This window comes from Excalfactoria chinensis, chromosome 1 (genome assembly GCF_039878825.1).
Source record: "Excalfactoria chinensis isolate bCotChi1 chromosome 1, bCotChi1.hap2, whole genome shotgun sequence".
Lineage (NCBI taxonomy): Eukaryota > Metazoa > Chordata > Aves > Galliformes > Phasianidae > Excalfactoria > Excalfactoria chinensis.
Window position 1 is genome coordinate 64,738,542 of NC_092825.1, and position 12,364 is coordinate 64,750,905.

A 12,364-nucleotide genomic window follows, 5' to 3' on the forward strand; every position below is an offset into this window, starting at 1 on the left:
TTGCCCAGAGACATGGGTGCACTTGGTGGGTGATGCAGAAAAATGGGAATACTCAAGTGTGTACCACAAGGGAATTTGATGTTGGGGGAGTGCAGTCAGTAACTGCATATATATATATATATAGGTTCGTGTGTGAGTGTGTTTAATCCTAGTTAATTATGGTTTGTTTGTACATATTAAGCACGATGTGGTGATGTAGAATAAGGGGTAGAATGTCATGGTTTTATGATTTTTGGTTACTGGTATTCCACATCGTAACATCATGTAGTGCACTGGGAGTTAAAGCATTATGTAGTGCACTGGGAGTTAAAGCGTTAATGCTCCAGTTCCAGGTACCTGCCCAGAAGAGAACAACAACATTCACCAGGGGGCTTTGTGATCAGAGAGGAAACAGAACTCCTGACAAGCTCACCTGATCAGGCTCTTTGGTTCTTCTTTGAGCTCTTCTCCTTCGCCCCTCCTCACTGCTGCCTATCCCAACTGTGTGCATCACTTCATTACTGTAAGGCCTACAGTTTTCAGATACTCTCTTACTATATTTGATTTATTAGCTTCAATTCTAATTATATTGTATCATAGTGTGTTATCTTGCATTCCAATACCATATTTAGTAAAATTAGTTTGTTTCTTCTCAGATCATTGCCGCTGTTTTTAATTATTTTGGGGTCTCCTGTTTCTCTTTTCCAGAGGTAGGGATTTTGCGAAATCCTTCCACCCCACTAGTCACAGAACCAGGCCAAACCAGCTTGTAAACCATTGACAGTCCAGCCTTCCTGGACTTCTTTACTGAATCCCAAGGGAACTGCACTACCAGGGTCCTGAACAGTTTGAAGTCCACCTTCCAGAAGTTCTTGGTAGCAGTTTTGCTGGCCCCTTTTCTGAATTCACCAAGAACTCTACCATTTTGTGGTCACTCTGCCCAAGACTTCCATAACTTCCACCAGTCCTTCCCTGTTTGTGAATAGCAGGTCTAGCAGGGTATTTCCCCTGATAGGCTCTCTTACCAGTTGCATCAGGAAGTTATCTTACACACACTCTAAACCCTCTAGACTGCTTCTTCAGCATTGTATCGTATTTCCAGTATATATCAGGGAAGTTGAAGTCCCCCATGAGAACAAGGGCTGGCAATTGTGCAGCTTCTGCCAGCTGCTCATAGAATGCCTCATCTACCTTTTCATCCTGATCAGGTGGTCTATAACAAAACCCAACGTTCCACAGGAACTATACTCTGGTTTATCTGCTGTCTACTGGAATATCTAAGATTAGCATGTGACTTGATGCTTGCACATGTACTAATTTAGCTGTATCCATCTAACCAGAGAAGCTGAACATGAAATGACATTTAACTTGCTTTTTTGTGTGTGCATAGATGTACACATGGACACACACATTTCTGTTTAGCATCTTCATGCAGCAATAGTTACTAGTTACAGTACAGCTTATCCAGTTCAGAAATCACAGAACTGGGAGCTGTTATGCGCATGCAGAACAACATTAAAGGTACATGCTCTGTTTGAGTACAATCAACAAGTTGACACTCAGTTCAAAGAGACTCTGAACAACACAGGTGATGAGAAGGTTAGGTGTGGTGATGAGAAAGGCACAACTGTGTGGTCCCAACCTACAGCACTTGAAAGGCTGTTCAAGCAAATAGCAGCTCATTCACACACACACAGGGACAGATGTGGGTGTATTCTGCATGTGGTACATGCACTAAAGAGACTTTAAAAATGCTGGAAAAGTCTTTGTTATTTTGAAACATTCCATTTTCGCCTAACAGTATGGATCCTCTTCAAAAATACAAAACTTCAAAATAAGTGGGATCATTTTGCTGCAACCAAGGCTAAAAAAAGAATCTTCTGCACAACTTTTTTTGTAAAAGACTGCTGACTTTGTTAAGATAAAAATAAAACTCAGCAGCCTGGATCTTAGCTGGTGGCTTAGTGTCTAAATCTCCTGCTACAGATCTGTCTCAACACTCAACAAAATCAAGTGCTTTTGACATTAACAGTCTGCAAAGAACAAGCAGAGGAGAATTTCTCAGCTGAATGCCTGGTTCCACCTCTTAATGATTTCAATCTTTTTGGAATGTCTGATCCAGTGGCTTCAGATTTCCAAACATCAGACACAGAAGAGACACTACCACCAGATTCCAAATGTCCCAACCTTACCAAAAAACATGAAACACTTTCTTCAGCACAGTCATCTCATGTCTTAAGTAACGGGCTGAGAGCATACCTGCAACTGACGCAACAGAGCATACCCACAGGGGAATGACAGTGCAACAATGTGCAATTAGCAAATGCCTACCAGTGAGTATCCTTTTTAGCAAGGGTCCTTCAGGATGACTCAGTTTCAGCCAGAGTAGTATGGTCTATGGTATCAATAGGTCTGATGAATATTCAAAGCATACTGACGAAAATCAGCTTAAGTGATTTCCATGTGGAAAGGGGATTAAAAGAAAGAGTACAATTGAAACTGAATCAGAATTCAGGTATCAGAGAACCCTTAATTTTTCAAAGGTACCTAACGCTGGGTCACTGTGATTCTTCAGAACCTGTACTGTAATGTAAGATTTACACATTCCAATTTCTTTCAAGTTCATAAGAATTAGATTTAATCACTTGCACATTTTGTTCACTGAATAACAGTAGTGCCTCAATTTTATTTTTTTAAACTACTTACTGTAACATTGGCACATCTTTAAGTTTATTAACTGAAAATTTCTGAATTGCTTGCCATAAGTGGCTTGAACCTCCTTAGTCCCTAGACCATCCCCTGGACTTAATAAACTGCAGTAACATCCTTTTACTACGTAGGTCAGAACCACTTAGTCACAAATTAGGCTGATCAGTTATTTACATCTGGCACCAGAAGCCTGAGAGAAGAAAAGAAGGCACAGCATTACTACGTCATAGAAACCTAACTGCAGAGGAGCAAAAGGGAATGCTCTGGCGAAGGATACTTCTGCTCACTGTGTGAGATTTCACCTATTCAAAATTCCCCTGCAAAATTCTCAGTACTAAACATCACCTTTATTACATAAAGATGAAGTAAGGAAATCATGGTTGTAAAAAGTGATAAATCCTGATTTACAATTGCTCAGACTGTAACATAAATTGTATCATTAGCCACAGAATACTTCATGAATTTCGTTTACTTGTTTGTACTTATTCCACTCCAGATATCTTTATCATGGCAGTTTAATCAAAATCAAGTCAAAGCAACATGTGATGCTGTTTATAATTCACACTATGAGTCATCTTCCTGTGCTACAATAGTAAAGATAAGAGTTTGGTAAGCTTTGCCCAACTGATTTGAAGTTAACTCATGCACATTTGGTTTCTGCTCCCATGTTCTTAATTCTTTAATGTGGTGGTGTGTTGGGCCAGACACCTGAACTGGGTAAAATACAGTTCACAAGTTTTTATTACAGTACTACCTTTAACATCTCCACCACTGCGTATTTCACACTTCATAGATACAGTGCCTAATGCGCCTCTCCAATCATAGCATACCATTTCTGTTCAGCCCAAATGCTTTTCCAGCTCTCACTCTCAACTACAGGTCTTCCTGATGGGGATTTCCCTTCCAGAAGTAGAAGGTCATAAGCTCAAGTTCTGCATTCAGTGAAGTGTGAATCCTCTTCACCTGGAGATTTACCAAGCTGGTAAAGTACAGGATAAGGAAACTCCTCTGTCAGTCAGCAAGCTTCAGTGCTGAGAGGGCACAGTAGAGAAAAAAAAAAGTACTTTTTCTGATTCCATCAGTCTAGCTAGTCTGAATAAAGCCTTTCTAGCAGAAGCATCTCTTCCTTTCTCTAAAAAACACTGGAACTGGGAGTACTGGTTGCCATTTGAAAATTGGCTATTATTAACCAGTATTAAATACACAATAAAGCAAGCTGGCTTCAGACCATCCAGAATGTTGCTGCAACATGGAGGCAGTAGGGCAGAGAATATATTAGTAAAGGAATGCTGGCCTACTGCCTTTAAAGAGATGATGCTCCTCACTCTCTCACACAGAGATTTCGCCACTATCAGATTTTTAAATTGCACTATGAGTTTCTACCCTAACCAATGAAAAGATCCCAATTACACTCAGTCTTACATGGAACATAATGCAATTGCTTGTTTAGATAGTAGTTTTGAAATAATAAGAAATACTTTAAAGTATGAATGTGGTGGTTTGCTCTTACTCTGTAGGCTGTGACAGAAATAAAAAGTGAAAGCAGGACCCTGAGAGTTTAAAGGACTTGTCCACACACAGAAGTTGCACTGCTGCAAATTTAACTCAACTCAGTCAGAGAAAAACTTCTTTCAGGGGTTCTCAGTGATTACAACTGGCTCTCGTAAATTTTCACACTTGTGCGTCAAAGTGCAAGTCAAAATGATAATCCTATACAAACTTAACTAAATCAGTGGAAAAATCTATTTTTCATCTCACTGATATAACTTGAACACAAACCTCTAATACGGATTAGATACAACTTTAAAAGTTCACAACTTCTTGCAACCAGGCAAAAATCCAAGGCTCTCTTATTTCATAAAGTTTGCACCATTTCCTCTCCTCCAGCTTGTCAAGAGACCCACTTTATTTTTAAGGAGAATGATGTGTCTTAAAAGATATTAAAATGTTCTTTTGTGAAGTCACAACACTATTTTGCCTTTACATTAAATACCACATAATAATCAGACAAAGTCTAAGATTTTCTTTCTCTTCCTCCTGGACTTCCTATTCTACTGAAAGGGGTAAGGATTTCTTCAAACCCATTTTTATTCCAATTTTTAGTCAAAAGACAACTGTGCAACCAGAGAAACCTGCTATAATCGCAGTGCACAAGCATGGCATCAAAAGCCAATACACCAACATATGACAAGTTTATCCTTTCCCAAGTTTCTAGAGAACATAAAGATGCCTTGGGCCATGAAAAGAACAACACAGAGACATCAGTATTACAGAAACATTTTCTAGAGCCTCCAAGAAAAGAAAGAAAAAAAAAAAAAGAAAAAAAAAAAAAAAGGAATGACAATTCCTGAATTAGAGCAGTTTCGAGCATCTATTCTAATGTCTGCACATAGAATTGTCTGCTCATGCTCAACTCTTACATTCAGTTCCACTATAAAAACTTTAATCACAATATTGCTGGCTGAGCCAGAAAAGTAGAATATTTGACTAATCACAGCGCAAGAATCAATAGTAAACAAGAGCAGAAGGGTACGCAAATCTAAGGATTTAAAATACAAATATGGTTACTGTTACATATCTACAGAGAGAAAGCCCTGGAGGGAAGAGGGGTCCGGTAACACTAGTCAGTACTTAAGGACCATCTCCTGCAAGTCCAGAAGCAGTACATCCTGAGAAAAAAGAAGGCAGGCAAGAATGCCAGGAGGCCTCCATGGATCAACACTGAGCTCCTGGACTTAGTCTAGCTCTAAAAGAAAGTCTATAGGGAGTGGAAGCAGGAACCTGGGAGGACTACAAAAAAGTTGTCTAATCAATCAGGGATCAAGTTAGGAAAGCTAAATCCCAGACAGAATTAAATCTATCCAGGAACGTCAGTGAGAACAAGAAGAAATTCTACAGGTATAATAGTGATGAAAAAACAGTCAGGAAAGATGTGGACCCTCTCTGAAAAGAAACTGGAGACCTGGTCACAAGGGATGAGGAGAAAGCTGAGGTGCTCAGTGACTTCTTTTCACTAGCAAGTGCTCTAGCCACGGTGCCCACGTTACAGAAAGCAATGGTGAGATCTTGGAGAACATAGAGATCCTAGAGAACACTTGCCTGCTGCAAGTGAAGATCAGGTTTGAGATGTTCTAAAGAACCTGAAGGTTCCAAGTCCATGGGCCCCCACAAAATCCATCCATGGGTTCAGAGGGAACTGGTAGATGAAGTTGCCAAGTTGCTATCCATCATACTTGGAAAGGTCATGGCAGTCTGGTGAAGTTCCCACTGATTGGAAAAGGGGAAACACAATCCCAACTTTCAGGAAGGGAAAATAAGAAGATCCAGGGAACTACAGGCCAGTCAACTTCACCTCTGTGCCTGGCAAGATCATGGAGTAAATCCTTCTGAAGGATTTACTTCTTCTACCTTCTACACATGGAAAATAAAGACACGTGGAAAAAAAAGGTGATTGGTGGTAACCAATGTGGCTTCACCAAGGGCAAGTCATGCCTGACAAACATGGTGGCCTTTTATGATGAAGCTACAGTGTCAGTGGATAAAGGAAGAGCAACTGACGTCAGCTACATGGACTTGTGCAAAGCACTTGACACTGTCCTGCGTGACATCCTGGTCGCCAAATTGAAGAAAAATGGATTTGATGGATGGACCACTCATTGGATATGACTAACAGCAGATTCAAAATTCAACAGCACAGTAAAAATTAAGGTTAGACTTTGTCTTGAACTCATCTACCAGTGTACTGTAACTCAGAAAACTGACAGTCATACAGTGTGACACAGCAGCACACATTCCATTTTCCCCATTCAGACCTGATGTGGGATCTTTTCACAGATCTACTTACCACAGTGGCTCTGAATTAGCAGGACACATATTGTAATTGGTTAGGCAGTACACAACCTCATGTTTAATTGACATTCTTACCTCTGCAGCTAAGTAGTTTCCAGTTGCCAAGTGCTTAAATCTAAACAAACTATTCCACTGTCCTGCCCCTCCCCGGCAAGGATCATGATGGACAACCTGTAAGAAGACGTACAGATTTTTAATACTGCTTCTCAAAAGCACACTCAGATCACTGTCATTTCTTACAATGCATTCAAAATAAAAGCACGTAAACTACATAGTTACAAACAGTTTAACACACAGAGGTGTCCTATGTTCACACACCATAGATAACCACTAATTACATGGGTTTTTTTTTTCACTGAGTGACAGAAAATATGCCTCATGTTACTTTCCAAGTGAGAAGCACTTTGTATTAAAAGCACAAGTTAGTTCAGCATCTAAGGACTTTTGGACATGGGAGTAACAATATTATAATGGCAAGAGCATGAGGTATTCCAATTTCCAGTGTTCCTTAGTTAACATTAATGTTCTTGCTAATTCCATTCAGCAATTAACTTAATTGGCCCAATTTTAAGTAGACGTTGATGTTCCCTGCTGCAGATAAATACTCATTCACTTTTGTGAGATTTGTTATCAGTCATCATCAATTTCAATATTCTATATTGCACAAAAAGTCCAATTTAAGCACTCACAACTCACAATACAAGTGTCACTCTACTGGCTTTGATAAAATTGCACCATTTGCATCGTCTAAATTTGACCTTTCATTATTTCAGTGCAGCCAAATACACTTGAAAAACATTCTCTCTCCACACGCTTATAGCAATAAAGCATCTCTTCAGCATTCATCCTACACAAACTGCTTCAAAAAATAATAATAGTTATGAAGAGGTATATGATGATACCAAGAGGCTATGAATGATTCATATTGAGGTAAAGTATTTATACTGAACTCTGCCCTTCAGGTACTAAAAAATATATGAAAAGGGAAAAAATACCTCTATCTCCCACAGTGCCTTAGAACTTGTTGCAGAGGTGGCTGACTGACGCAGTGTAGTACGAAGGAAAATATGCTGTTTCTTCTCATATTCGTCACAGGTCAGAAACTTCTCTTGCTCTGCATGAAACAACCTAACAACATCTCCCTAAAGTAATATGAAAGAAAAACATTAAGAGGAAGGCAAAGTTGCTAGACTCAATGTCTGTTCTAGCTTCCCTGGTGTCATGATAGTTGATGCAAAGAAAATATTTATTAGTTGCCAGGTGCTGGAGCAGGTACTAAGTTCAGAACACACTATCTTTGTAATGCATCTGGAAATTGTGTATAAAATGCAATAATTCACTCCTGCATGACATCCACATCCTCCTGTGAAAATAAAATTTCATTCAGAGCACTGCAATGAACAGTTAATCCAAAGGTGACTTTCTATGTGAGTCATTCCCCAGCTCCAGTCTTTTCTTAGGCTTTCCTGTCACAACTGACTCTCACTTCTGAATCTCCCTCTCTCTCTCTGTCCCATACACCCAGTTTCTCTCAAATCCACCCCACACCATAGTCACAACTTCTCAATAAATACAACAGGAACTTTTCGCTTTGCCTTGCCCCTCACCTTGTCCCTCCTTTCCAACACAGGAAATGTATTTACAAGTACTCCTCAGTCTCATTTGCTATCTATAAAACTACTGTTATTTTGTTGTTCTCTGATATAATAATCTTATCCCTTCTTCTCTGAACCAAAACTGATGTCCCTTCTATATTTCTTCCAGTAGCATCATTTTTGCTTCCTTCTGTCTCTCCCCAAAGCTCGATACCTACCTCAAAACCTAAAAAGAAATGTCCTGTTTATAATGACTTAGTAAGATATGTGCTTATTTATTTATAAATATATTTATATTTATGAAAATACAAGTGACCTGTAGGCACACAAAGCTGAGCAAACAATCAGCTGTCTTACAACAGCTACTGTGATCTTCCATGCTTCGCTCCCTTCTCTAGCTTGTTAGACATCCTTTGGTACCTTGGCCTAAACTGAAACATCATAGCAATTTTGTATAAAGCACTCTCCATGCTAGGCTTAAACTTCATCTTTTCTCCAAGATCCTCTGTTATGGTAGAGGGAAAAGGCTGGAAACCAGCACCATCCAGACAATTTCACTTAGTAAGAAAACACACACAAAAAAAATCACACTAGCTGGGGTAGGACAGCAGGGAGGGACCCCCAATGACTCCATAAAGTCCTAATTTTTTTCTTTTTTTCCACCATTTAGTATTTCTCTACAGTCAAATAAAGCACAATTATTCAAATTTAAAATATATATGTGTATATATATATACATACACACACACACACATATATATCATACTTACTCCTTTCAGTACATCATCTCGGTAACTACTGAATTTCATGAACAAAGTTATCTTCCAGCTTGTGTTACAGTTGACAGCATTCACCTGGGGAGGAAAAAAAAGCCATAATGGGAGTCTTAAAGGCTTAAAGGTTTTTGTTGGTTTTTTTTTCCTCATGAAACATTCTATTTATCCATAAAAACACACCACATTTAGGGTAGCAGAAAATATGGCACAGTTCCAGGTATGTGCAGTACATGTGTCCTGATGTTATTTAGGGTTCAGAATGATGCTGATGTTGGATAAGACTAAGTAGGTATTCTGTATGCTTACAGACAAACAAAGACCTAAATAGCTTATGGAAGAGAAATTACTCTTACATCAGTGAGGGTTTCAGAAACTCATGCAAGGTTCATGAAGCTCTCAGAACTGTGTCAAGAATAAACACATTTTATCTTGGTTTTCTGAGGCCAAGCTGGAACCAGTGTTTAATACTGACATCTAGCTTATGGCGCTCTGACTACCAGTAAAGAACACAATATAATGCATCTCAGATTGACAGTTACCTCTCCTCTGTTGAACTCACCTCTTTGCAACCAGGATTATCTAGAAGTTCAATGTTGCTAGCATGCAGCGGCTGCCCTGCATTGACTGGCATCAGTACAACTTTATCTCCAACAACAACCTGGAAGTCAGAAAGAAAATGTAATTTAGACCTGTGTAATTACCCAATAAAATGAAGTAATGTATTTTTCAAAAATGACTCAAATGCATGCTCTAGAAATAGCACTTGGTGAATTTATTTGCACACAATTCACACACCAATGGAATATTTTTTTTGGCCAGTTCTGTTCTCATGTGCCTCTGCAATTGCTCGGGTTCAAGACATGACACTAATGAGACTTCTTAGCTCAGTGACTCCCCACTCTGTATGCCATCTTCTGGCAAACATCAGGACAGGCTCACAAGTTCTCTGATTCAGACTGCATCATTGCAACCTGAGAAGGAACATAAACAACTGGAAATTCAGAGAGGTGAACTCACTCCATCCCCTTTCCTGTTACTCTCTAAATGACATTTGATGCTCAGCACAGGCACCGGGTACATCAGCTAAGCAATCTTCTCTCTACAAGACAAATTCCAAGCTGATCCCTTGCAAGCAAAGTCCCATGCCCTTAGTATTCTTTAATTATATTGAGAGGGAGCAACGATATATGAAATTGGCTCTGACCTAAAAAGCGTTTGAAATGTGCATATGGAGAATTCAGTTCATACCTGAGAAGGGCAAAAAATCAATACACAGAGGTTGACTGGCACTAGTGTTCCAGTTTGTTTATGTTGTTCCCAGCAATTTTAAGCACACACACACGAAGACAAGAAGTGGCTAAAGGTGATTTTGATATATGAAAAGCTGTAATAGCCATGCTTTATAGAAATACAAACAAAAATGTGCTGATCAATGAAGAACACACTTCCTACAAGAGCCTGATTCAGCCCTGTATAACTCCAGTGCAGATGAATTCGGCCCACTTACTGCAGGGGTGAAAAAGAAGGTTGCTTGTTTTTTTTATCAATGCAGATAAAATAAAGAGTAGCAAAAGACAGCATCATCATGCTCAGACTACAGGTAATAATCCTATTTGACCCAAGTAATGAGAAAAAGTCCACTGACAGAATCAAATAATGGTGACAAGGTGCCTTTACAGTACCTTACTTATGCAATACATGTCTGCATGCCATGCTTCACACAGTCATTACTTACAGACCATTTTAAGAAGTTAAGACCAGACAATTCATTAATCAAAAAACCATCAGGCTTGCAACCTGCAAAGTGGAATCAGGACTTCAAAAAACAGAAAGTAAACCTGGGCTACAACAACAGTGAGAGAACACATCCATTCCAAAAAAAATTATATATATATATTAAAAAGGCATCAGGAGAAAGGTATTTTAGAAGGCATTCCTTGATTTTCCTGGAGACAACCAGAGGAAAGAAGAAGTACACAGCTACTCTGCTCTAGACACACATCTGAGAAGGAACCCACTACATGGGGCCGTGGTTTCTGTCTCAGCCTTCTATCCTGCTCCAAGCCAATATCAGTAATTGCCCTTGGCGCTGGCCAGCTACATCAGCTGACACAGAAGCAATGTGATAGCATCTGTTCCTCTACCTCCTTTTTCTCCTAGCTTCCAGCATCCAAAAAAGGCTGGGAAGGAAGGTACAGAGGTAATTTAACACTGCTTGTTCCCTATACATTCTCCACCAGTGATACAAAACACGAAAGCAAAGAGAGAATTCTGTTTTCTTACATACAGTGGCTTCTGGCAAGCTGCAATTCTGCTCTTTTGATTTCCTCCTATTCCCTGCCCATGCTCATATCTCCCGCCCAGTTCATTTCTGGTTCCAAATAATGCTCCTGTACGCCCACAGCAATGGAGGCAGTACATGTTCATCTGCACACATGCCCATAGGCCCATAATTCTGTCTGCAGAATTGCTCAATACAGACATTACAGTAGAGAAAGCAACGCATTCCCAAGTTTTTCCTCTGCAAACTTACAATTAACAGCATTCTACTTTTCACTAGGTACGTATGAGCACAGCCAGCCACACTGCACTGCAAATCAGTTGTCAGCAAATAGTTTGAGAGGTCACAGAGACTCTTTCCTCACACATACAAATGAAATCCTTAAATCTGCATATGACACATAGCTTTTGAGGATCTAATAACCAGTTCCTTTGACAGAACTCTTATTCTTTCTGGCCTAGATAATAAGCTTCCAGAGAACGATGAAATTCATACTGAAGCCAATGAGAATTCAGCTTCTGAATGTAAAATAAACCTACAAGGTCCTTGAGTCTTGGATGCTGCAGAATTCTAAATTTATGCAACCCCATTTGTCTGTGACTAGATGGAAACGTAACACTGACTGTGGGAAGTGCTACAATCAAAATCCACTGTATAGTCTTGTTGGTGAAGGACCAGGGTTGACACCTCCTAAAGCAATTCTTTGATTGCATACACTCAATAAGTCCACCTAACAGCTACAACTACACTGCAACCAAGAATTAAGAGAAAATACTGTAGTACAGATATGAAAATGTAATCCATGCAGAGCTAATTCTGCTATCGGTGCAAATCCTGCTTTTCAGTTTAACTGGAACCAGCCCTGCCCTTAATCAGTCAAATCTGTTACTAAAGGAGAGCTGAGATGCAAAAAATATTGCCGAGTTATGCTAATTACTGCAAAATTTTGGCAATATTTTTTCATTACTTACATAATGAATCAATTGCCCTGCAAGCTATGCCAAACCCTCTTCAGAATTATCTTAAAAATACTTCACAAAGCTAAATAACCACAATAAAAACCAGAAAATTACCAGAAAATTTACACACATTACTTCGTGTATCATAACTTCCCCCCTAAAAATGACCATTTCTTTTAGGGTATATTTGGACCTCCTTTGCCTGCGTTATCTCAC

General features: G+C 39.4%; 1 protein-coding gene across 1 annotated transcript in view; it reads right to left on the bottom strand.

Annotated features, from left to right (window-relative positions):
* The window catches only part of ITPR2 (inositol 1,4,5-trisphosphate receptor type 2), a 254,839-nt gene that overhangs the window by 200,236 nt on the left and 42,239 nt on the right, over positions 1-12,364 (bottom strand). Inside the window, exons 6-9 of the mRNA XM_072331407.1 lie at positions 9,468-9,566; positions 8,903-8,986; positions 7,533-7,679; positions 6,613-6,708 (exon numbers count right to left, since the gene is read on the bottom strand). Of these exons, the coding sequence (XP_072187508.1) occupies positions 6,613-6,708; positions 7,533-7,679; positions 8,903-8,986; positions 9,468-9,566 (426 nt within the window). The remainder of the gene's footprint in view (positions 1-6,612; positions 6,709-7,532; positions 7,680-8,902; positions 8,987-9,467; positions 9,567-12,364) is intronic.